At 45.2% G+C, this 27270-nt stretch overlaps 1 protein-coding gene across 2 annotated transcripts in view; it reads right to left on the bottom strand.

Moving 5' to 3' along the window:
• The window catches only part of NHS (NHS actin remodeling regulator), a 348600-nt gene that overhangs the window by 254704 nt on the left and 66626 nt on the right, over positions 1-27270 (bottom strand). Inside the window, exon 1 of one of the 2 annotated variants that reach the window (XM_082608893.1) lies at positions 9311-9666. The exons of the other annotated variant lie outside the window; for it this stretch is intronic. Within the exon in view, the coding sequence (XP_082465019.1) occupies positions 9311-9371 (61 nt within the window). The 5' untranslated portion in view covers positions 9372-9666. Of the gene's footprint in view, positions 1-9310; positions 9667-27270 lie in introns of those variants that run through there. 2 annotated transcript variants of the gene reach the window in all.

Genomic DNA, 27270 nt, shown 5'->3' with positions numbered 1-27270 from the left:
AGCCAGTGAACTGCTAGTCTACACTGAGGGTCTTGATTTCTTTCTAAATGGATCGGGGCAGGGTGTCTGCTCTGGGACCAGTTTCCTCCTTGCCCGTCCTGCCCCACATTTCTGACTGGCTGCTGGGCTGGGTCTAGGATGATGGCGCTTGAAAGCTGTGGCGTGGCAGAGTCTGGCTGGGGGCAGATGCTTAGAGCAAGATTGAAACGTTGTGGTGGATGCTGTGATGTGCCACCGAGACACCACGTTCTAGATGGAGCGACCCCTTCCCCCAACTGCTGGGAGTGTGGGCTGCTGAGGGCTCACAGCTGTTTCCCGCTCTGGGAACTGCCTTCTGTGGAAGGGAGCTGCCTCCCTCAAGGTTCATTCAGTCCCCTCCCCAGGGGCAACCTGCATCCAAAGACTGGTCAACTGGAGGACACAAAGGGCCAACCTCCCTGCCTCGATTTGGGCCAACTCGCCTCCAGAATGGACATCTCCATTGCACTGCGTGGCCGTTCAGCTCCTCCCCCAGGCCATTCCCTTACTTCCCTCCATCCTGTATTGATCCCACAGACACCCTCAGTGAGCTTCCTGTTCACAAACCTCCGTCTCAGAGTCTGTCCAGGGAACCCAGCCTAAGAGAACTGCTAGGAAAAAGCCCAGTGTCCTGAAACCATTTACCAACTAGATTCTTCACTGAGCTTAAGGCTTAAACATAACACCAGAATCCAGTAAAACCTAGCTTTCTCCTCACACAGAGATTTGCATTAGGTAACTCACCCAATGGTTGGGTTCAGAGAACAGAAGGAAAAAGCAGGGCAAACTTTCAGTTCCATGTGAGCCTAGAGAGGCCACCGTTTTCCTGAGCTTCCAATTCATTTCAATCTTCAGTGGCAAAGCTAGCCTTAACCATCCAATGCAGTGCCTAAAGCACTATCCAATTGAGCTACGATGCAAGAATACAGGCCACATATGTAACATTACTTTTTCCAGTAGTTATATTTTAAAAAGTAAAAAGAAAAAAAAAACGTAATCAGGTGAAATTAAGTTTAATAATGGATTTTATTTAGCTCAAAATGTCTAAAATACTATCATTTCAACATGTGATCAACGTAAAAAATTACTAATGAGATATTTTACGTTCTCTTTTTCATATTAAGTCTTTGAAATCCCACGTGTTTTTACACCTAAAGCACATCTCAATTTGGGTGACAAATTTTCATCAGAAATACTTGAGCTGTATTTTGATTTCATGAAATAGACAGTTGGAAAAGTAGATTCACAATATCAAAATTGCTCCAAAGATACTGAAACTTGTCCAATAACTGCATTAAGGGTCAGTCTTTTCATTTAAATTAATTAAAATGAAATAACATTTCAAATTCAGCTCTTTAATTACACTAGCCACATTTCAAGTATTCAATAGCCACCAGTGGCTAGTGGCTGCCATATTGGACAGCACAGCCTTAGAGTTCTTGACAACGGAATATTCTGGGTCAATAATAAACTAGTTATTTAGCTGAGAAAAGAAACAATCAGGTTACTCTTCTGATGGGAAGAAGTGTCATCGCTCTCCGTGATCTGGCTTCCTTGTATACGTCAAAGACAAATCTTCCAGTATAAATGGGCTACTGTTCAAGAACACTACACTTAGTTCTACATGGGCTCTATAAAAAGAATTCCATCTATCACCACTGATTCTTTCCCACCACTTAGTAAGTTGGGTTCTCATTTTCCTTCTGGTATTTGTCAAGATTTTACTGGCACACTCATGCTTCCTGGCCTGGCTTGATATTCTTGATATAGTGTGGTAAATAAATCATGTGTGTTTACATTGAAAGTTTTCACTCTCTGCATATCATTGGAAAATTTGAATCTTCTTTACTCAGACTTGTACTTAATACACTTTGTTCCTCTGACACCTTTGAAAAAGTAGAACATAACCTTTTCCTCCTACTACAGCTGCTATCTGGAACTTAAATTCCATTTGCTAAAAGGAAACATCGTCTTAGTATCACACATTGAGGGACTGACCAGTGAAAGTAGCTCTGCATATAGTGGCTACACCATCGTGCTGGATCAGCATACCTGGAGTGCAAAGAATCCAGACTGACTCCCACTGGACTGGACGAAGTCCCTTATCCTGGATCTATGACTGTCTAGACACTGGACCCAAATACCTCTGTACACAGAACCTGCAGGGAACATTTCCTGTATTCACAGTTGGACGGCACTAGGTGACAACCACTAACCTTGGACCTCTCAAGGTATGCTGAAAGCTATCCTGCCTCACAGACAATGTGCTTCTTGTATTTGGAATCAAAGGAGGTTCCAGCTGGAAGGAACATTAGGAATCAACTCACCTCTCACTGTGCACCTCAATGGCGGAAGTCTGAAAAGTTGGATTGGGTGAAATTTTCATCTTGAGGAGGGCAGTACAGATCCACTTTTTCATTACCCTGAACAGCCCAAATGTGTCCGTCTGTTGCTGTGGCTCCCACCCTTGCTGTTCACCTCTCTCTCCCCCTTTCACTTTCTCTTTAGTTCTTGCCCCCGATTTCCCCTCAAGTCAGAGACGATCCCCCCAAGATACAGAATCCTTGGTGCTTTCCCTGATCACGTTTCACATAGCAACTAAATGCCTTAATCTTAACACAAATGGACATGGTGTCGGGGGACTCCCGGGGAAAATCAAGCCTGTCAGATTGCAAACCAAGGCCAGAATGAGACATAAGCATCTCCGAACAAATTTATGACCACTTCTCCACCGCTTTATAAGGCGGGGTTCATCAGATGACATTTTTCCTGTGAAACCATTCAGTGTTCTCTGGACCAAGATTTCACCCCAGAGGTTGAGCGCTTTAACTAGATATTAGGCTGCCATCCATTGCTTCCCTGCCCCTCAAGCACACATCTCCACCCCTGAAGGTCCGTGCACAGGATTCTCCTTGTCCACATAGGTTTTATTGGCTACTGGCTTCTGTATGCACTGGGAGAAGCATCCCTTAGCAATGTACCTTCCTACCACTTCATTCTGACTCTGCTCATTTCCTAATTATAGAGATAGATTTTCTGTCTTGTTACTCTAACATAGTTAGATTTTACTTAGAGCCAGAGAAAAGAGCCTCAAAATGTGGTTTGAACTTTTTCATTCTAGCGTCACCTTCATCTCCCCATAGTTTTAATTACAACAGTAAAATCATACAAGGAACACTGCAAATAATAGAAGACATTTGTTAGAAGGGAATTAAGAAACGATACTATAAGAGCAATCATACTCGCAGGTCAGAAACGGATCCACAGCAATTGAGATGTTGTTTAAAAATAGCTTGGTTTAAATGATAACTGGATCATCTGTTGCTTTTTAAAAATCTAAGTGTCACTCTTTTCCACTCCAGTGGCTCATGTAAAACCAGGAGGGCAGGAGAAGAGGAGGCCTAAAGCACAGACTCCCAGACATGGAGGTTCAAGGTCTAACCGAGTCAGCAGGCCTCATCACAGTTGTGGTTGGCTACGGTCTCAGCACTCAAACAACCTTTAATGTGTGGAGATAAAACAGACATATACAAACCAAAGTAAATGAACACAGAGCTGAACAAGAAGAAAGGCATAGAACAAAAGGCTCAACCAAACCAAAAGCTGGTTCTTTGAAAAGCCTAATGAAAAGATAAACCTCTGGCAAGAACAATCAAGAAAAAAAGAAAGAATGCAAAAATAAATAATATTGGAAACGTAAAAGGATATGGCACATAAGAGTTTCCCCCATTAAATATCAGTTCCAGCTACCCTCTTTGGGTATCGATTTTCTGAATTTTAAAGCCAGTTTCATTAATTCATTTAATATTTATTGGTGTGCCAGGGATGCCCCAAGATCTAAAACGCCCCAGCCCATCTGAAGCCTACCTTGTCTGTCAACTGATATAAAACAAACAAAGCAAATCAATATATCACATGCCAGGTAGCAGAAATACTTGAAAGAAAAGTAAAGCGGGTCAGGAAATGGAAAGCAACGAAGAGTTAATTTTATACAGGGAGGTCAGAAAAGGTCTCTTTCAATTCAGTGACTTTCAGCAGAGCCCTGAAGGAAATGATAAAGTGAGCCATGAGAATATGTGGGAGAGAGAATTCCTGCTGGAGGGGATAGCAAGTGCAAAGGTCCTGAGGCATACTAAGGAGGCCAGTGTGGCTAGAGCGCACTGAAGGGGTTGGGGTATCTGAGCAGGGAGAAGGACAAAGTAAGGGCTAGTAATAGTTATCATGCTTATCTCCCAGGTTTAGAGCAACAATCACAGCGGACTGAGCATGTAGAAGGGCAAATACAAAGGGTTAGATTCTGCTCTGAAATGGACTTAGGGGAAAAGAAAAGCTAGTGGGATCATTTTTATTTGGGCCTGTCCCTATTATACCATGGCTTCTTAGGCAATAGCTTTACCAGAGAAATGAAAACTTGGACCAAAAGGGTCAACCACTGTCACCATAATGTATCACGCAGGCCCTTGACAGTCTGTGAGAGATTGTGAAATGGGCAGTGCGTGGGAGCAGATTGTTCTGGTTTGGATAATTAAGGAGAGGAGTCCCGGAGTCAGGCTGCCTGCGTTCAGCTCTCTCTTAGATGTGTGTCTGTAGAAATGTCACCTAACCGCTTTACCCTTCGGTTAAACTAGGGAGGAAGCCGTGGCAGCCTCGCAGGACTGAGGTGAGGACTGAGTGAAGGAAAAGCCACTAAGTGCCAGCACTGTCCAGGCACATCGGCCCTCCCGAGGCTGCCATGGAGGCCTGTTTTCCCTCTCTTAACCCAAATCACCTGTTTCCAAGCTCACTTTTTTTTAAAACTATAGAACTCATTCTTAAAACAAGATATTGTGTGCAATTCCAACACTGTCTCTGAGCCAGATAAAAGGGCCACTGCTCCGAGGGACCCACCCAAGCTCCCCCTCCCCTCAGTGAAGCCCCTGAGCTCTAGGGCACAGGGGGGCAGAATCAGAAAAACAGCAGCCATAAGTACCTTCACCTATAGAAGACGATGGGGGGCGGGGGAACAAAAGGTTTCTGGATAAATAATCCCTCTTGAATGATCCACAATTTCCTCTCTTAGATATATATCCATCCAAAAGAAATATAAACACATGTTCTCCAAAAGTCACGGACAGGAATGTTCATAGAAGCGCTATTAGGAATAGCCCTAAACCATAAAAGACCCAAATGCCCATGGACAATAGGCTGGATAAATAAATGCACCGCAGCCTACTTACACGATGGAATGCCACACAGCGATGTGGATGAATGAGCCCTGCTCTACCCACGAAAGGCTTGCATCTCACAAACATATGTGGAGCAGAATAGGCCAGATACAAAAAGGCACATACTGTATGATTCCATTTATATAAAGTATGAAAATAAGCAAAATGAATCCATGGTGTTATTAGACAGAATATGATTTTCCTGTGGGCGGGGGGTGAGGGGACGTGTGTGGATAGAGCCAAGGAGGGCGTCTGGGTGCTGGTAACATTCTGTTGCTTGTTCCGTGTTGAGCTTGTGAAAATTCATCAAGCTGTACTGTTAACTGTGGTCCCTCCTCTATGTTTAGGTTCTACTTCAATTTTTAAATGTATTGGAAAAGAATTCTTGGTGAGGCCGAACGTTGATGGGAACTAGACCTTCGTGTGATCATCGGCTTTGGTGCCACCACCAGGATGTCACCCTCTCCCAAGTCCTTCAAACAGTGTGCTGGGAGTGCAAAGGACAGCAAGCCCCACCCTGACAGATACTTGCTTCTTTCAGGCCACCCTGTACATGGCTGAACCTGCCAAAGGCTCACACCTCAAGAGAAAGGTTTTAAAGAATTATATGAACTGTGATGGATGGTGAGGGACTTTGTATTTTGATGTCATGGAGAGCTTATTCCTTCTCTCTCTCTTGTTTTTTAGTATCTTATTTTTTTAAATTAATTTATTTATTTTTGGCAGCATTGGGTCTTTGTTGCTGCGTGCGGGCTTTCTCTAGTTGCAGTGAGCGGGGGCTACTCTTTGTTGCGGAGCATGGGTTCTAGGCACAGGGGCTTCAGTAGTTGTGGCACGTGGGCTCAGTAGTTGTGGCTCGCAGGCTCTAGAGCACAGGCTCAGTAGCTGTGGCGCATGGGCTTAGCTGCTCCGCGGCATGTGGGATCTTCCCGGACCAGGGATTGAACCCGTGTCCCCTGCATTGGCAGGCAGATTCTTAACCACTGCGCCACCAGGGAAGCCCCACCTCTTTTTTAATACTGGCAAATGGCACTATCAGAAGAGCCAGCAGTGGATTGGGTAGGTGCAAAGAGTACGTGTACAAATTCCATGTCGTGTCTAGAAATCACATGGCTTTGTTTCCTTGGTCTATTACAGTAGATCAATGAGTCCAGTTTTATATGTTCATAATATAAGCAGAAACAGCCCATTCCCAAGTGCCCAGGGTAGGAGTGGGTATGCTGAGAAAAATCAAAATGATGATTTGTATGAATGTGTTCAAATCTGTAAATTTGTTCTTTCCCATGAAGAGTAAGTATATTTCATGTGCTTTTAACTGACCCAAAATTTAAAAAGCCAATTAATTAGATTGAAATCTTGACTCCTACCAATTACAATGATATGTCTTTTTCTCAAAAAATTTTAAAATCCCAGTTTCACCTACGTAGTACAGATTTTAATGTCTGATCATTCCAGAAATATTTCTAGTTAAGAAAAAATCCTTGTGTACATTTTGTTTGGTTTTGGTTTTGTTTTCTTTTTTGCTTTTTCTGTTAAAATCTAGACTATTCAATTATTGGGTTAAGAGCCAATTAAGTAATTAATTAGTGAAATGGTAATTAATTTAAAAATTTTAAAGTGTGTCTAGGGGAATAACTTGAAGTGAGAAAATTCAGGTTCTTAAAACATGTTTGATTATAATTGGCAAAATTATCATTTTGAAGAACGGTAAACTGCAAATCCAACTTTAATTACTATGAAAGCTGGTGTCACCCCTCTATGACCCCCGCCCTCAAGAAAAAGTCCTGAAATAGTAGGAACCCATATGCCCAACTCTTATTACAATGCAGCCTTATTAAGTTCATTTGTTCAGTTTGAAATGAAACCAAGAGATGAGATGCATATTTGACACCGAAAGGAAAGAGCAAGACTTTGGGGAAACTAGATGCACCCCCTGTAGTAAGTAAAAGTACATTTCTGTGTCTTCTTTTGAAATTTAAAGGAAAGGCAAGGCAACTTCGATACGACCATCATCGTTCTTTAGGAGCATTACGGTACTGTAGGGGACAAGAGAAATTAGGAAACAGACAGCAGAACAGCAGGGGCACTGGATCAGCAATGGAGGCAGACCCAGGAGCACTTCCGTCGTGTCACCACGGCTAAGATCCAGAGGCCTGCAGCCCTCCCAGGCCTTCTAAGCTCTCCAGCCCTGGGACTAGATGCTGAGCATGGGAGCTAAGAGAAAGAAAGCCTTCACTCCAAGTGGAGCCACTGGCCATGACCCCTTAACAGCTGGTTCACAGGGACATCCGGGGCTTACATGTGACTGCAAATGTGATTTCTTCAATAGAAGCCCATGAAGGGAACCCCTGAAGAGGGCATGCTATTGCTCCCATCATGGGATCAAACACATCAAATGAGCTTCCATCACCTCTAAAGGTACAGTCAATAGCATCCAAGTTGGATGGGTGCATGGTCCAGGGCGGGAAGGTCTACGTTTTTGGACTGCATCAAAACCCCCCTCAGAGACGGTAATTAAAAATGACATATTAGGGGTCTGACGCTGTATAACAGATCTACTGGCAACAGCTCATTCCCCAGCGATGCAAAGCAACTTTCTGTTCCTCCCTTCCATTTTTACTGTTGACGAGATCACAGTAAGATTATTTTCATACTTCTTTCTTTCCACTAAGAGGTGCTTGACTACCCCAACTCTGGCCAAGTCCTTCCACCCAAACCCTGCCTAATAGACAGACCTACTAGCCTTTCCACTGACCCATCAGCCCCAAATGAAACATCATTATTCAATGGTTAGTTATATACCAATCCTACCTGGAAAGTTGCTTTGTATCATCTAATTTTAACCCATCTTGGGCACTGAAATCCTTTCCAACACCTTAATGTCAAGACATTCCTTAAAATACCCGGGGACAACAAATTGGATTTTTCCAGACTTCCCCCATCTGTTTTGCAACCACTTCCATATGGCATCTCAAACTCCCCTCCCCGTCCTTGCCCGCCTGCCCGCTGCACTGCAGCTCTCTCGCGGTCAGTGAGGTAGATACGATGCCCGCCAGGGCAGGAGGGCAAAACTTTATTTGATTATCCCCACAATAAGCATGTGTGTGCTCATGCCTTGGCAGGAAGGCACATGCATGTGGATACGTGTCATTTCACAGCACACTCGTGCACAGCCGGTGTCACAGCTAATTCCCACAGGCTACACATTCAAATCCCATTATACACCAAAGGCAGGCCATACGCGAGACAAGGGGCAGGCAAGAGGCCGCTTCGCCTGGGGGCCAGAAGGGCACTGCTGGATAAGCACCTAGCCAGGTTCCCACTCCGCCAGGAAATGTATAGGAAACAGCTTTGGCGTGCTGGATGCTGCTCGTGATGAGGTAGCACCGTACACCGAAAAACCTGATGCTTTAAAAATAGACAAGGCCAACAGACCAATGGAAATTTCTGCACATACCAGTACGGAAAGGTGAAAAACAAGAACAGAAAATGGTGTGTTCCCAGAGAAAGAAAACGCTCTCCTAGATGCTAGCCTCCACTGTGTAAGGAGTACATTTTCTTTCCCCTGGGAGAGCAGACGCTTCCGAGATTCAGGCAACCCAGTTCTTGAGCCTCTATCGACTGCTCCAGCAATCTGAGAAATTAGCTGAAGGGAATTTCGTTTTTTCTTCGCCTCCACAAATATCATTACAAGGATTAACGATCAACAAGCTCACGCCATCTGAGCCCCACACTGACAAGGGCGCAAAGAGCCCTTTCCTTTCATGCTGTCTGCTGCTGTCTTGACCACATATGACACACAGAAAAGAAATTTCAATGGAGGCCTCCAAAGGGCTACTTTAATTCTTTCCATATTTCTGGCTCTGGGGCATTTACGAAGACCTTAATGAGCTGAATAGCCAAGTGCATCCCTTAGTATCACCGTACTTTCACCAAACCCATCCAAAAGCTCCCGAGTCCTGGTCAAACTCTGTACCCCAGACACCTACAATCCACATTTGTAATCGCTCAAACCACCTTACCTTGAAACGTGGGTCTTCTTTCTCTCCCGGCCCCACTGAAGACGCACATGTGCGTCCATGACTCACCAGTTGATGAGAATGCTCCCACAATCCGGTGGCGAGACTGTGCCCATCTTCTGTTCTGCATCTTTCATCCCAGGAACTGAAGGCATTTTGCAACATAATACCAGTGTCCAAATATTGCCAGCCAGACCATCAGACTCTATCTGCCTTGAAGAACTACCCTGAAGGCCAGGTGTAAACCCTCCTGGTGGGGAAGCAGCCACCTCTGGAGTCAAAAAGCTGCTTTTGCACAAGTCTTAATGGTCGTTGGCCACCGCCTTGATCCCTGAGAGCCTTCACTCATCTTCATTTAGAATTACATCCACCCTGCAGAAACCCAAGAGGAAAAATATGAAAAGTCAAAGTGACCCCAAGAGGCCACTGCAACCCTGAGATGTCAGTTTCAATAAAGTCTCATTTGCCTGCCATCTCAGGGTATGAGGTGCTCCACCCAAGAAACATTCATCTCATCGTCATCATCTATGACAAATCTTTCAAAATTACATTATTTAGTTCCCTCCCTGATCAACAAAGCATCTGAAGGTAACCTAACCTTTTTTCCTCTCTCAAAACCAACTACTATACCAAGTAGTAAGACAGTGACACCCTCCCAGGAGCTATGGAACTTTTTATGGGCTGTTTGGCCCTACACCAACATGCCCAAACTCTCATACTTTGAGTTCTTGTGCTTTTGGTAAACTAGTTTTTCTGACTCTTCCTTCACTGTCCGATGGTAGTGCCCTTACAAGCCATTGTCAGACTTTTTAACCTAATCCTGTTTTATTTGCTTTCCTAATCTCTACAAGGTAGAAAACCAGATGAGTGAGCTTCTGAGCCTCGTGAGGGCACCACATCGCACACTCCGGTGCGCCCACGCGAACGGTGGTCCTGGAGTGGGGACAGTGCACAGTTGGCTCCACTAGGTACAGTGGACAACGAACTAATAAACTCCCCTGGCAAACGCATGGGCTTCGTGATGACAACTCTAGCTGCATCTCTAGATGTCTTTTCTCCTCTTCTTTATTATCATCTATGTTCTGGAGAGTTCCCAGATCCCCCTCCTCCACCACTGTAAATTGAGACTATGAAATAAAGTCTGGGTAAGTGAAATGATGCTGCGAATTAGATAAGAGTGTAGACGCTTTGGAGAGTTGAATCTTAGCTTGCCCATGTACAAGCTGTGCGGCCTACGACATATAAATTACTTCCCGGAGCTTGGGTTTCCTCATCTAGAAAATGGGGATAAAAGCAGTCCTTGATGGAGCAGATGGTCATGGGAATGAAATGCCACAGTATGTGTAAAGTGCTTGGAACAGAGCCAGGCATATCCTACGTCTTCAATACATGTGAGTAAATATTAGTCTTCTTCCTGTAGTTCGGTGGCGCATCAACTAAATTTCACTAAGCCTATAACGAGCAAGATGGCACAATGGGTAAGAGCCCACAGGCTCTGGAGCAAGGCTGCCTAGATGAGAATCCTGGGCCACCTCTTACTATTTGTGTGACTTTGGGCAAGTTACTTAGCCTCTCAGAGACTCAAGTTGTTCCTCTGAAACATGGGGGAAATGGTTAACACCTAGCTCTCAAGGCCACTGTGTGATTGAAATGACTTAAGATACATATATAAAGTACTTCTAACAGTACCTGCAGCTTATAAGCATTTAGTAGATGTTGGCTAACCTTATTGCTATTATATGCTCTGACTTTGAGAATGATTACTAAAATGGCCACAGATTCATCCTCTCCCTGCATTCACACCCTTGAAATATGACACTGCAGATCTCCCATCAAGCGGTGGAGCTGATTTTCCCACTCCTTGAATCGGAGCTGGTCATGTGACTTGCTTTGGCCAACGGACCATTAACAAACACTGTGTAGCAGTGGCTTGGAAAAGCGCCTGTGAACTGGGACTTGCCTTCTGTTGCTGCTCTTGGGAGCCCTGTGTCCACCTTGTGAACAAGCCTGAGCTAGCCTGTTGGAGATAAGAGGCCACATGGAAGAGAACTAAGGCACCCTAGCCAAGAGCCATACCATGACTAAAAGCCTGCCAAGAGCCAGACTTGCGGCCCAGTCATGAGCTGACCTGCCTGTTGGCCACAGATACATACATGAGGTAAGCTGAGCCAGTCCAGAAAGAACTGCCCGGACGATCCACAAAATTATGAGCCAAATAAATGGTTATTGTTTTCAGCCATTAAGTTTTGAGGTGGTTTGTTACACAGCACAAGCTACCTAAACCAGGCCTTCTAGAGTTTAAATGCAGTTCCATGTACTATTCTTACTCCTCAATCCTTGTCTGCCAGGCTTTGGTGGCCAGCCTAAGAACTGGATGCTGTAAGGCATTTTACAATAAACACACACACACACACACACACACACGCACACAAATCAAGCCCTGTGCCTTGGCTAACCAGTTTTTCTAAAGAGAGCAAAACCCCCTCAAGACATTTCTATTAAAAACAGCTTAAGAGGAAAAGCTTCTTGGTATAATTATAGACACACAGATGGGATCTAAAAGTTGGAACATAACAAGCAGAAAACTTTGTGGGTGGAAGGGACATTAAAACATAGTGCGGGTTCTCAACAATTACAAGCTTCCCCTCATGCAACTTGGGACTGATTAGGCCAAGGGGCTAGAACTGGCTCACAGCCATGGCCTCTGAAAAGTTGTCCTCAGCTCTTCTCACTGACATCAGCCTCTTCTTGTTGACTTCCTCTACCTGGAGTACGCGTTTAGGCTTTAGATCACATATGATCCCATGTGGCCGTCGGAGAGCTATGTTACCATGTGCATCTGAGTCTTATCTACCAAGCAAAACGCTAAATTCTTCGAAAGCAGAAACTTGTCTCCATCCCTCACAGCACCTAGTAAAGTTCCAGGCACAAATTAGGCATTCAAGAAAATCTTATCAGATTGCATAAAATTAAGTCTTACAGTTTTAGAAATTCAGTGGTCGTTACATAAAAGAAACTCCCCAAGTTAGAAATGAAGACATATTTTGTACCCATGGAGAGGCAGCACAGCAAGACACACTAAATAAGAGCACAGATCTAATGCCAGACAGCCTGGGTTTGAATCATTACCCTCGGAAGTACTAACTGCACCTCAGTTTCCACATCTGTGAATCGTGATACTGTCATGAGGAAGAACCGAGGTAATAAATATAAAGCACTGTTACTATACCACAGAACACTATCTGGCAATAAAAAGGAATGAACTTCAGCCACGTTACACTCAGTGAAAGAAGCCAATCACAAAAGATCGCATATTACATGATTTCATTTATACGACCTTTCCGGAAAAGGCAAATTCAGAGAGACAGAAAGTAGGTTTGTGGCTGCCTGGTGCTGGGGGTGAGACTGGGAATCGACTGTAAATGGGCACGAGGGGTGAGAGGAATGTTCCACAATCAGATCGTGATGACAGGAGCACAATTCTGTAAACTTACTATAAAGAAATCATTGAACGGTACCCTCAAAACAGGTGAATTTTATGGTATGTAAACGACACCTGAAGAAAACTGTTTAAAAATATGCAAAGGGTTTAGAGAAGAGTGCCTGGCCCAGAAGGAGCACTACCTAAGTGCTTATCAAATCACATAAATAAGCCTCGTTCTTGGGAAAACCTAGGCAGAGTGGTGTTCCCAAGGATGCTGAACCAGCCTGTCTTTCTAACCCCTTGCTCACCCCACCTCCTCATCCCGGGGAGCTAAACCCAGGGATCCTCTTCCCATGAGTCCAGGATGCTGTTAAGCCCGCCATATGTGTCTCTTTGGCTGCTACTGTCCCTCCCACTGCCAAAATGCTACGCAGTTTATTAAATGTCTCTTGTTTATGTAGCTCCTGATGCCAAGCTGTGTTTTATTATACTGAGCCAACTACTCTTAGGCAAGGTTTTTCAGGGGGGAGGGGGAGGTGTTGGGAGGGGGGAACGATCACATGGTTGAGGGAGGGAGATTCCTTAAAACCATGACTCCAGAAACAGCTGCTGATTACTCACAGAAGCCCACACATCCCTGCCCTTGACAAATGTCAGGCCACAGGGTAGCTTGAATCCTGATCAAAGTCTGGACAACAATACCCTCTTGGGCAGAAAGAAGGAGGGAGCCGGGGAGCAACGCGAGAATTCAAGAAAGTGAAAAGGGAAACGGGATGGGAGAGAAACCCCAGTTTGAAATAGATTTACACCAAGGCTCTGCCACATAGGCAAGAATAGGGGAAGTTTAATTTGCAGTAAGGCCCTGGAACAGACAAGAGTCCCAAGCATACAATTCTTCTCCGCTTGTGGCTTTAGCATATTGTCCCAAACCATCTGCACGGGTCCGCCCTGTTCTGTCTCCTGGCCTTCATTATAAACTGGCCCAGTCACTCGGTTCCCATCAGGTCACATGCTCAGTTGCTCTTCGATGCTGGTGGAGTCGAGCTTCCCAGCCATTTAGTGCCTCCATCCAAATTTTTTGAGAGGGAAAGAAATATGATTCCATCTCCCCATAGCCTCTTCGTACTTGGCAAAACGGATACCTGGAGTCCTGCCCAGACCTAGTAAGACCAACCCAGTTCCCCCACTCAATGTCAATATGCATGCAATCATTCAAAGATTATTTATGGAGCACCCACACGTGACAGGACCTGGGCTCCCTACCCTAGCAGCTCATCTAAACTTGAGCGTGCATCAGGATCGCCCGGAGAAACGGGAAAACATGAATTCCTGGACCCTACTCCCAGAGATCCTAAGTCAGTAAAAGTCAGCATTTCTAACCAGCTCCCAGGTGATGCTAAATGCCGCCGGGGTGTGGACCAAACTTGGAGCAGCACTGTTCTAGGGGCAACAGCGGTGAATAACGTGTACAGCTGGCCTCAAACAGCCATGAATGTCTTAGTGGACACAAGACACGTACGTGCACATGACCGTGCACAAAACAAAACTGTAATGCCGTGTAAAACGTGGTAAGTCTTAGCCTGAGAAGAGACCCAGGCAGCAAGGGAGGGGAACGGAGAGGAGAGGTTGGGCCGAAGCAATACCTGTGTGTGCACATTATGTCTGTGTGCCTCTACCTCCAGACGTGAGTTCTTTGCAGGCAAAGACCTCATCGTATTCATTTCTCTACTTCTAACACCTAGTACAGTGCCTGGTACACATGCTCGATGGAATGTTTATGGAATGAATGAGTGAATGAATAAGCATCCATCCATTAAACTGTATGTAACAAAAATCGCAGGTCCTGGTAGTGCATTTCTCTGCCTTGTCAAAAATCAGTGTATCAACAAGCACTGAAAGAGCACAAGGACTGTGCCTAAAACATTCTGTTCTGGATCCCACAGTGAGCATGACGTATGTGGTTCCTGCTTTCCTAAAGCTGAGAGTCTGAGGTTCCTCTGCAGGTGACGTTCTCCATACTTGAGTCCAGAGCACACTGGAGCCTTTTCTGAGATCCACCTCTGGCTGGAATACCATAGTCCCTGGATCTGAATCCTGGCTTGCCAGCTCTGGGTCTTAGGGTAAGTTACTTAACCCCTCTGTGCTTCTGTTTCTTTATCCCTAAAATAGGGATAATAGTAGAAACCCTGTGAAAGGACTAGAGTGCAGATGGAGATGCACTTAGAACAGTGCCTGGTACATAGAAAGTGGTTATTAAGGGCTCACTTATTTTTATTATCATTATTATTATCATCATCATTACTCTCTTCATCATCATTATTATCATCATCAAAAGCTGACATGCTTAGCAGCACAAGATGCTATTCAGCTTATAAGGTGTGAAACTGAGAAGTGGGGAGATAAAACAAGCCTTCCGAACCTGGAAAGGCCCAGCCCAGCCTTACCGCTTCCTTCCTCCACCCTTATTTTTCCTGTTCACCCCCAATCGGCTCTCGCAAAAGCTTCTGGAAACACCCAACCCGTTCAGAAATCAGGGCCACTGCCGCAATGGCTCGAGTCCAGGCCCAAGCTGGCAGGATCAAGGCAAGACGGGCCCCCTCATTCAGCGACACACAGTGCACTTGTCACCCTTTTGGAAACCAGTGACTCCAATATAAGCCTCCTGCAAGGTGGCAGCCGGTGGGCTTTGGCAAAGTACACAAAGGGCGCATGTTCTCTCTCCCAGCGACCCAGGGCACCCAGGAGAAGGTCTTCACGCGGCTCCCATTCAGGCTTTCGCCTAATTAAAATGGCATTACCACTTGCCATGGTAGGCCACTTCTGCCAGCTGCAACTGGTTCTCTCCTCTGGAGCTTTTTCTTCCTGTGTTCACAGTTTATTGATCCCCACCATGGAATTGAGGACAATTAGATTAAAAGATAGCAGCTCAGGGCCTCCCTGGTGGCGCAGTGGTTGAGAGTCCGCCTGCCGATGCAGGGGATACGGGTTCGTGCCCCGGTCTGGGAGGATCCCATATGCCGCGGAGCGGCTGGGCCCGTGAGCCATGGCCGCTGAGCCTGCGCATCCGGAGCCTGTGCTCCGCAACGGGAGAGGCCACAACAGTGAGAGGCCCGCGTACGGAAAAAAAAAAAAAAAAAAAAAAAAAAGATAGCAGCTCAGCTCTCTTCCCTCTCTCCCCTGCCCTGTCTGAGATCCCAGGTCTGCAGACAATTATTTGCCATCTCTGTTTGTCTCAACTGGCTCAGAGGCCTCGCCACGGGCATGTTTTTATAAACCTATAGGCCAAACTCTTCTGGGTTAACAAATGGACTTCATTTTTTTTTTTTTTTTTTTTGCGGTATGCGGGCCTCTCACTGTTGTGGCCTCTCCCGTTGCGGAGCACAGGCTCCGGATGCGCAGGCTCAGCGGCCATGGCTCACGGGCCCAGCCGCTCCGCGGCATATGGGATCCTCCCAGACCGGGGCACGAACCCGTATCCCCTGCATCGGCAGGCGGACTCTCAACCACTGCGCCACCAGGGAGGCCCTGGACTTCATTTTATAATTTAGCATAAGGCCCCCCAGGGGCCAGGAGCTCACATTTTATACAAACCAAGACACTCTTGGCCTGCCCGCCTCGAAAAGACAGTGTCCAGCCTGGTATCTGGCCAGCCGAGACGACAGGTAACAAACTGGAACTCACATTCTCTCTGCAAATTCTACACTCCTTCCTCTCAGGATGGGGCTACTCGCCTGTAAATATCTCTAGGAAATTCTGTGACGGACTCAGTTCTGCCTGCCTTGGCTACAAACTGAGCACCACCCTCAATCCATGGCTCAAGAGCCCTTTAGAAGCCACATGGTGGCATTTAGGGAGGGGTTCAACTGCCACAAGAAGCAAAAGCAGATACACTCTGAGTTGAGATTTACAGGAACCGAGCAACAGCGTTTATACTATTTGGGATGGGAAGTGAAGAGACAACAAAAGAATAAATGACACCTCAGTAAATCCACTACTACTATGACCTCCAGTCCTTTTTTTTCACCCTGTGGTATTTATTCTTTTATCCATTTGCTCATGCATTCATCACACTTTAGTCAAGTACCAAAGAGACCACATAGGGCATTATGGTTGAGGGCAGAGGCATTGTGTTCAAGCAGACCTGCTCAATTTCCAGTTCTACCATTTGACCAGCTGTGTCCGTGGACAAGTCATGTGGCTTCTCTAAGCCTCAGGTGCCTAAGTGCAGTGGAGTACAGTTGTGGGAGCTAAACGCCACTATGTACGTAAAGCACCTGGCACAGTGCCCCACACAGGGGTGAACTATAGAATATGTGATGATCGTGATGATAATGTGATGATTATGAGAATGAGGAGGAGGATTAGGAGGAGGAGGAGGATTCCATTCTGCTCTTCACTGGTACCCATGATCCCCTCTCTTCTGGGACCCTCTGTGATGGCCAAATTGGACCCACGAATAGAAAGAAACCCACCCACTCCCCAACCCTCATCCTCAAGCTTGGTGCTCAACCCGGTAAGGGGAGAAACCAACAGGGACCCTGTTGTAATTAAGCATAAAATGAAGGCCTTTCATTGTAATTTGGCAGCTGACCACTAGAGGTGGTCCAGGCAGAAAACAAGCCTCAGGGCTTTAGACTCTTCTCTTCAATGAACATTCAGTGGAAAGACAAGATTCAATCGCCATGAGGCTCTTGTGATGGAGCCCATAGGTGCCTTATGAGATTCTCTTGTGCTCTCGCCAGGTTCTGTTCTTCTCCATGTGTTTTCATATCCTTCGGTGCTCATAAGAATCCTAAGCAGGGCCCTGATGGAACTCATGTATCAGATGAGGAAACTGAAGTGGACAGAGGTAATATGGCACCCCCAAGATCACACAGCTGTCACTAGAACGGGAAAAGTTAGAACCTCAGTCTCCTTACACCAAACTGGTGCTCCTTTCCCCCAGGAAACGTTCAGCTGCCGAACTGAGCTTATAAACTCCTCACCAGCAGAATGAGAGGATGGATGGCTTGTGACTAGAATAGGGGAGAAGCCAGTAGCCCTGAGTGTAGGTATCAGGGGGGCCTCAGAGCTAACCTACATGAATGTGCATCTGGGATTGGCAATGGCCAGGGACACTGACAAGATGGTGCCCATGAAAAGTTCTCAACTTGCCTCCAGCCCATATCTTCTGTGGCCCCTTCTACCCTGAGTTTATTCCTTCATGCCATCCCACCCAGTAGCTTCCCTTATGTGGCTCTCCAATGGCTAAGGCATGGCTAACCCAGCCTAAATGAGCTCCAATGACACCGAATAGCCTATGAAATTAACAAAGGTCCAAAGACTCAGACTTGGGCTCCTGAACAAAAATGTGCCCACTCTACTCCCTTTTAAACCAGGAAAGAGAGGCAATTAAAGTCTCAGTTCATTCCATAACACAAAGCATACGGGGCCAGTTAATGCCAGACAAGAAGACATGCACTCCATGGTGCATGTTCATACACGTACCATAGGGTGAGTGCATCAGGGTGACTTTAATTAAAGGCTGCCTGCCACTGTCCTCTTTAAGTCATTGTTCCACTCCTTGATAGCTTTGTCCCTAGACTGCAAACCACCTGAATCATGCTCCCCAGGACCACGGTAGGATTTCAGCTTCAGTCTTTCCCTCCTTCAGACTAATACACACCAGTACAGCTCTGATGAATTAGAGACCCCGGGGTGAGCAGCAGCCTCCACAATGAGTATGTGCATCAGAGGATGAGTTCCTTTAGCAGGAGTTCCTAAACCTTGCTGTGCCGTGCCCCCTTCGGCAGGCTGGGGAAGCCCTCCTTAGAATGCTTTATGCATAAAATAAAATATATAGGCTCACAGAGCAAATCAATTATATAAAAAATGCAGCCATCTGAATACTAAACAGAAAATTGGTCATAGAGTATTACGTGTGCTTGTTTCTCTAACACATGAAATAATAAGATCTAATGGTGAGTCTAATACCACCACGATTTTGAAGTAATGAGCCTATTTTGAGATCTCTCTAGTAGTTGTAACACGATACAGAAATGTCTATGATTTCTATTAGCAACCAAGTCACAGGTATACTCCTGTGGTTTATGGCTTTATTCAGAACTGAAGGAAATGCCAATTTTCAGGTTTAGCTTAGTGAAACTAAAGATGTCATTTCTTCCCAAACTTCGTGAATTCTATCCACAGACCACTTTAGGCAGGGTCATTCCAGGTTAGGATCAACTCTTCTCCCAGAGAGGGGCTACCCTGATGGATTGCTGAAGAAGATATGGATGAGCCATGTACACCAATAAGGGGTATGCCTACAACTAGTCGTTGTTGGAGAGGGTAGAGGGACAATTTCTAAATATTGAACTGAGCCCCTGACAATGAAGAAAAGATGATGTTCTGGGGCATGGCATTATAAGCATGGTGAAACCACAGCTAAAACAATCCCAATGCAAGGGACGCAGAGACCTGCCCTGGTAAAATGAAAGAGGGGGGCTTCTAACTCACTCACTTGTTATCCATTATATTGTTTCTCTTTGTATTAAAAGAACTTTCTAGATCAGTGATCAGGCCTGCCATGCCACATCCTTGGATAAACTGTCCAACCCACCACAGCCCAGAAAAGGTATATATGTAGGAGGGTGACTTTGGCGGCCATTGTTTATACCATGTCCCCACCCCTCCTCATGCCACGGTTGATTGGATCAAGAGTGAACACCAGCTTCAAGACCAGCCTAACTACTGGCTGGTCAGCAGCCGATGATATGGCTTGATGTGTGTGTGTGTGTGTGTGTGTGATCTGCGTCAAACAGCCTCTCTTTCTCATGCTCTGCTCAAGAATATGGACTGAGACATACTGTAAGGAGGCAATTCTAAGTGGGAGTCAAAGCTAAAAGAAAACACAGAAGCAAGCCAGACTTTGGCTCAGGGTCATAAGAAGGAAGAACCCAGAAAGAATCTGAGTCCAACTAATGGTGGAGCACTGCACTGGAGACCATGAGCCCCAATGATGGGCCTCTAAGGTGGCCTCAGATTCATCCTGCCTTCCACTTCTGTCCGCAAACTAAAATCTCATGAATGGAATTCAGAGGGTTCATGGGGGGCAAAAAAAAATCACATTTTAATTTTCACTAACCTGGAACTGAAACTTAGCATCTTCTTCTCCTTCCTCTGGGAAGCCTCCTATAAACTCGAAGATTGGGTGAGGTGCCCCAACAATGTGCTCCCAAGCCCCTTTCCCTTCCCTTTAACAACATAGGGACAATGTTCATTGTAATGCCTATGTATCTATCTCTATCTCACTTCAGACCATAAGTTTTTTGTGGGCAGGAATGCTGTTGGTCTCCTTTGGATTTCCAGGGCTTGGCACAGTAAATGTCCTACAGTATATACTGTAGTTCATAATTTTATTGACTCCATCAATGAATGAAGTTTCTACAGGAAGTCATAGGTATATAAAAATAATTTAATGATGGAAGCTTAGTGACCTAGCCACAGCTCTAAAGAGGAAAATAATGGAGCCGATACCAAACCCTACAGGAGAATATTAGAATTAAGGCCTCTCACATAACAGCTGTTAAGGCAATTCAGTTCAATGAGCGTTTACTGTGACCTACCGTAGGTCACACCCCCTTCCCGTAAGGACTTAACTAATATGAGAGAGTAAGACATGGAGAAACATCTCCAACACAATGCATATACCATGAGATACATACTGTCCAAGATAGATCATTTTTGGGGAAAACTATCATTAGCACTAGAGTCAGATGACATATACCCAAATCCTGGCCCCACCACTTCTTACTAACAGAAACTTACAATAGGTGATTCTCTTTGCTCCTCTCACACACTCCCCAGCCCTTTGCAAACTGCCTAGATTAGCAGGGACCTCAACAAAACAAACAACCACACTGTAAGGGGCAGAGAAGATTGGAGTTTGCCTCCAAATGTGCAAGTAAAAATAAAACACCTTGCATTGATAGTTCATCTATGATAGCCTTGCTTTAGTTGGAACCATGTTCTTCACCCCTCTGCAACCTTTCCATTTATAAACATTGAGCCTCTCACCTGGGAAATCTGCCTATCTCTCAGATCAAGAAACCCTGTCCAAGACCATCCAGTCCAAGGCCATTCAGTACAGAACAGTGAGTCTGAAGCAAAACTGAGAACCCAGGCACTGGATTCCCACTTGGTCAGACCACTAGACCACACTGCACCATCAGAGCAAAGACAAACATGAGGGTTGCTCCAGGGCAGTCTTTGTTTATGAATGTGTTTGCAGCCTTTCTGAAGCCCTGATGCCCTCATTTCTTTTTCCTGTTGGCAACTTGTAAGCATTTCTGTCTTCCCTTCCCCTTACCTAACCTATTTATATGATCGCTTTTACTCTTTTGTTTGAAATGGATTCTAGGAGCAACTAAAGAATAAAATGACAAAAAAAAAAAAAAGAAAGAAACTTAGACAAGTTGCTAGACCAAGCCTCCATTTCCCTGTCTGTAAAATGGGGCTAATGATGCTTATCTCGTAGAAGAGCTAGGAAGATTAAATGCAACCATTATGTGAAAGGATTTGGTACACTAACTGGTACATAACGCTCATTAAAGGTTTAGCTTAGATCTTTTCCCTCATATATAACAGTTTTTTCATTGTACATAGTCAGCAAGGTGGTGGTAGCGGTAGAAAACAGGAATTTGCTCTGTGGCATGTTACTCCTAAATCCATTCTACCCATGACTGTGCTGGAACCAAATTTTACTCTACTTGGAACAGGCTGGAAAGAAGGCTTAGCTCAGCGCCCGAGAGCAAAATAGAAATACAGCATGAGCCGTATATAGTAATGGTAACTTTTCCAGGAGCCACAGTTAAAAAAAAAAAAAAGTAAAAAGAAACAGGTGAAATTAATATTTTTCTTTAACCCAATATATCTAAAATATTATTTCAATATATAATCAATATAAAAATGTATTGATAATATATTTTACATTATTTTTCTCATACTAAGTCTTAGAAGCTGGGTGTGTATTTTACATGTACAGTGGTCTTCTAGATACGTTTCAGGTGCTCAATGGCCACGTGTGGCTAGGGGCTGCTATATTGGTCTAGCTAGCTACGGGGATCGCCCCACTGGAAATCAGACTGTCTAAATTTTATTTAGACAGTGGATAAGAGCTCAGACTCTCGAACCAGACTGGGTTCGGAGGCTGTCTTTGTCACTTACCAGCTGTCTGACCTTGGGCAAGGGACTTCATCTCCCTGTGTCTAACTTCTTCATCTGTAACAGGGCAATAGCAATACCAGCTTCCAGAGTTTAAGAGTAAATGAACCAACACATGCAAAATGCTTAGAACTGCATCAGGCACGTAGTAAGCTTTCAATAAATGTTAACTAGTGTTATTATTACAGCTCCAGAGGGGGGCGGGAAGAGATTAGCAAAGAAGTATAAAACCTATAGAGGATTAGAGGTTAGCTACTTCCCTTGCGGTGTTACCCAAACGGAGTAGGCAACTCTGCTGTCCTCTCTTACAGGCCAATGCAAGTGTGAAGGCTGGTACACAGCGTCCCAGAGGGAAATGGTCCCTGAAGGGTGGCGGGCCCTCAAGTTTGTAATCGAGAGGCAATCTGCGGAGCTATGGTTCCAATTAGGAAGGCAAAGCTGGCCCCAATACCATTCCCCACAGCTTGGCAGGAAAAGCCATTTGCAACAAACCAGACCATGTCTCCCAGTTTCTGTCTTTGTTTCTCTGTTCAAACATTTGTAAGTCATTCTGAATCTGGGAGAGGCAGAAGCAGCAACCGTTTTAAAAGGCAGAGCCAGGATCAAATGAAGACAGGCCAGACACACAAGTGGTCAGGGGCGTTAGAAGCCAGCATACAAATCATGAAAATAAAGAAGAAATTAAGAGTAACAAAATTAGCATCTGCTGAATACAAGCAATTATGTCTTCCTGGAAATAACCTCTGATTCTTACAGATGAAGAGCTATCTGCACCTCTAAACTCCTTATGCTCAGATACGTCTACTTCTCCTCCCTGGCATTCCTTGGCCAGGCTTCAACAATATTGTCACAGGTCAATATAGACACCTCCGTTTTTATTTACTTTTTTCTTGAGGTATCACTTACATAAATCTTATTTGTAACCACTCCTCTGACCTCTCTCTCCATCGATTAGCTGTGCCTGGTTTTGAACTTCATATAAATGATATGCCTCCCTTCTCCTTCCAGCGTCCTCGAGCAAGTACTTAAGCAAATTATGGCAGAGAGGCGGAAGAAAAGGGAACAGAAGAAAGTGACCAAGGACACGAGATCTGTCTCATTTTTACAACCTGATACCCCAACAGGGCACCAGCAAAGCAGCCCTCGAGAGGATGACATCCCGAAAGCTCCTCTCAGGTCCACTGACTCCAATGCATCAACACACTGTCCTAGGCCTCCCAGGTGTCCAAATCCACTGCTGGTATTGCTCTGGAGGACGTCATCCACAGCCAGCAGGTGCTGAGCTGCAGCATAACACAATTCCACTTTATCTGGGGAAAGGTGAGGAGGCGTCGCTTCTCCTGGGGACCTCCTTTTCAGTCGAGCATGCAAGTTAAGAGCTGGGGACAGCCAGCCTGGGTTTGAAGCTGGCTTGGCCACTTCCTAGCTGTGTGACCTCAGGTAAGTTTCTTCACTTCTCTGTGCCTCAGTGTCCTCACCCGAAAAATGGGGATAGCAACAGTACCTACTTCATCAGGCACTGTAAGGATTAAATGCCTAGAACAGTGCTTGAAACGTGGTACTTCATAAAGATGAGCTATTCTGATTCTTCTTCTTATTATTATTAGACAATATCCTTCATGCCTTCAGAGACATCTGAAGGGTACAGAATAGACTAACGAAGGTGCAATGTACACAAACACCTGCACACAGGTGTACAGACAGGTGCGTGCATGCACACATATCCACACATACAGATTTGCACACAGGCATGCATGTGCATGCACACGAATATGCACCTTCAACTCCCCTCATCTCAGGATACAGATGACAAAAATTCTCCCAACCTTCCTAGAAAGCTCCTGCTCATTAAAATCCAGAGGCAAAAGATCAAAGTAAACAAAGTGTAAAACAGGGAGAGGAACCTCATTCATAAAGGAACATATTTGCCATAAGCAGGTCTGGGGAACGCAAACGTCTCACTCCCTGAATGCATGCTGGGTTCACTAGTGCTGAGATGACACTGTGTGAGCTGGAATTCACAAAATGGCCCTAAAATACTGGCGGGAGACAAGACTCCTGGCCCCAAACCAGAGCGGGTATTCGTAAGAGGAGAAAGGGAAGTGGGTTATTCTCATTCGCACGAGAGCAAACACTAGATCTAAAATCCAGTCATCCCAGGATATCATCTTAGAAATTCCATCCACCTCTAGAACTCCATACGACCTACAAAATGTCCCAAAGCCCCGGGGCTGGAGAGAGATGGGTAAGTGGCATTCGGCAGCATCAAGGAACATTTAACAGCTGTAAAGATTTTTTTTCTAGACAGCAATGAAAACTTTGAGAGGTGCTATGAACAAAGTAAGAAACCTTCCTACTAAAACATTTTCTTTTCTTTTTTAAAAATAAATTTGTTTATTTATTTATTGATGGCTGCGTTAGGTCTTCGTTGCTTTGCGCGGGCTTTTCTCTAGTTGAGGTGAGTGAGGGCTACTCTTTGTTGCAGTGCACGGGCTTCCCATTGCAGTGGCTTCTCTTGTTGTGGAGCGTGGACTCTAGGCACGCGGGCTTCAGTAGCTGTGGCTCGTGGGCTCTAGAGTACAGGCTCAGTAGTTGTGGCGCACGGGCTTAGCTGCTCCGCGGCATGTGGGATCTTCCCGGACCAGGGCTCGAACCTGTGTCCCCTGCACTGGCAGGCGGATTCCTAACCACTGCGCCACTAGGGAAGTCCAACATTTTCTAGTATTATTACAAATCTCCCGTAACGTATTTCTCTCAGGCATCTCACCCAGGAGGTGAGCATGGAATGAAAATATACTGTTATACTTACTGCCCAAGAAGGTCAGGAGGAAGCAACTCAAAACCCAACCTTAAAGGTCAGTTCAACAAGGGGGAGGGGGAGGGGGTCGGAGTGATGGGACAGTGATGGAGCTTAAAGACTCCTGAAATCCCAGGAAGGCCGGGTATTTATTGATGAAATTTTAAAAGGCCTTTCTAATCAGAAAGAGTTATACCTCTTTAGGACACACATAAGGAAGGGCCTCGAAGAATTTCAGAACTAGCAGTTTCTTCTTGTTTTATGATTAATGAAGAAAGGACTAAAACCTTCTCATTCTCTCTCTCTCTCTTACACATCCCCAGCCCCACACCGTGTGCGTGTGACCACAGTCCCAATTGTATTGTCGACTCAAAATCTTGCTAATACTGTGTCTATCTGTTCTCTGAGCGTTGACAGGAGCCAAACTGACTTGGACTTTAGCCACAGCATGTGTATAAAGACAATGAAATTTTATTTCCTTTTCCTCATCATTAATGAGCTTATTGGCTCAAAGTGCTTTTAAGTTCCCCAAAGTAGTTCCGTGGTTTATAAACATTCTAATAGCATCTCCAATAAAAATGTCCACCTGTCTGGGCCTCAGTTTAGAAGAGTGCATAAGAATTAGGGATCTGATTACCATTTAATCACTTTAAAAAGTAAAAAGGAGGGCTTCCCTGGTGGCGCAGTGGTTGAGAGTCCGCCTGTCGATGCAGGGGACATGGGTTCGTGCCCCGGTCCAGGAAGATCCCACATGCCGTGGAGCGGCTGGGCCCGTGAGCCATGGCCGCTGGGCCTGCGCGTCCGGAGCCTGTGCTCCGCAACGGGAGAGGCCACAACAGTGAGAGGCCCGCGTACCGCAAAAAAAAAAAAAAAAAAAAAAAAAAAAGGAAAGAGGGCAACCAATGTCCACAGGTGCTAGTAAACAGAGGTGAATAATTTCATAAAATTAAAAGGGTGTGCCTTCAAAATGAGAATCTTGTGACCCTAATGCCTAGGGACGCAGTCTGACTTTTTGGCAGGCCGGGATGAGAAAATTCCTAATCCCAACCTAAAGGTGAGTTAATGAAAAATCACCCCTTAGCTCTTTACTTTCTGAAAATAACCAGAGATCAGGGCATTAGACACCTAATGCTGGCCTTCATTTCAGAAACACGTGGAGACCTTCTCATTTTGCAACTCTGCCCACCCAGCTTCTCGCCACCCAGCAGACACCAACTGGCACCCGAAAGCTTGGGGCAAACACATCATTAAGACACAAATTAAAGCCTGCTTTCCTTCAAAAGAGTTGGCAATGTGACTTACTGATTACATTTCTTAGGACAATAAAAGCTGTTTAAGGCAGCTCATAAACCTCACGCCAAAACAATTTTTTTTAATATATTAAGCCTAATTTTGCTATACAAAGAAAAACGATGGAACCATTAAAGAGGATGTTACAGAAGAATATTTGGTGACACACAAAGATATCCTTGTTCTAGTAAGTGAAAAAAAAATCAGTTAACAAAGCTATACGTAGATTATAAGCCCATTTTATTAAAATATGTCGAAGAAAACCTGAAGGATACACACTAGAACATTAAGAGTGATTCTCTTTGGGTGACAGGTGTAGAGATTACTTTTATTATTTTATTTTGTTGATCTTTTAAAATTTGGTTCATTTTGCAGGTCTTAGGCTTCTATACTAAGAAAAAAAAATTTAAACGCTGCTACATTTAGTTTTACTCAAGTCCTAACTCTGCCGAGAGTCCAAGATCAATAGTTGGTCGAAATTCTTCCCTACTACAATCTACAACCGCACACGGTGAATCTCACAAACACAATACTGAGCGGAAGAAGCCAGACACAAAAGCGCAGAAACTGAATGATTCATTTACCTAAAACACGAAAACAACACTGTGATGTCAGGAGTTAGGGCTGGAGTTACCCTTGGGCTCAGTGAGTCCTCAGAGCATGATTTAGTGTCTTGCAGTGTTTCTAGCTGTACTTAGTGGGGAGAAGCTGGGAGGGATGAACCTCTGCCAGCTCATGTGGGCCGCCCAGGCCAGGAGTCCTGTTTAAAAACACCTGACCTACCCCCTTATAAAAGACAGAGCTGGTGGCCAAATGACATGCCTGCTGTGCCCTTGGGGCTCTGACCTACGCCAGGACCAGCCAACAACACGCACGTCCGAAATTTCACACACACACTGTATGAATCTGGATTCCAGTACAGGTACCAGGAAGGGAGTGTTTCCAAACTCGTTCTTCTCCACACTTGGGTTCCCACTGGCTGGCTGTACAAAATCACAATAAATAAATGAAACAGGGATGAACACACACACACACACACACGAACAAATGAAGCTTTTGCTGTCATGTTGCAAAAAACCCAAGGACTGCCAACAAGACAGTTCTGGAAGAAAATAATGCCTACAGGTTCCTGAACGCTTCTCAGCATCGGTTCCCAACATTCTCACACTCAGTGTCCAGGCAGCTGGGAGGATTTGGGGAATTGCAATCTCCCCTAAACACTGGGGGACTGAGGCACAGCCCTTAGGGTAGTGCTTCCTGACCTTGGCTGTGCGTTACGATCGCCCAGGGAACTTTTAAAAATCCCGATGCCCA

The sequence above is a fragment of the Mesoplodon mirus genome (assembly GCF_964341445.2).
Source record: "Mesoplodon mirus genome assembly, chromosome: X".
Classification (NCBI taxonomy): Eukaryota; Metazoa; Chordata; class Mammalia; order Artiodactyla; family Ziphiidae; genus Mesoplodon; species Mesoplodon mirus.
Note: the sequence above shows the minus strand (reverse complement) of the source record. Positions and strands in the feature narration are given on the sequence as shown.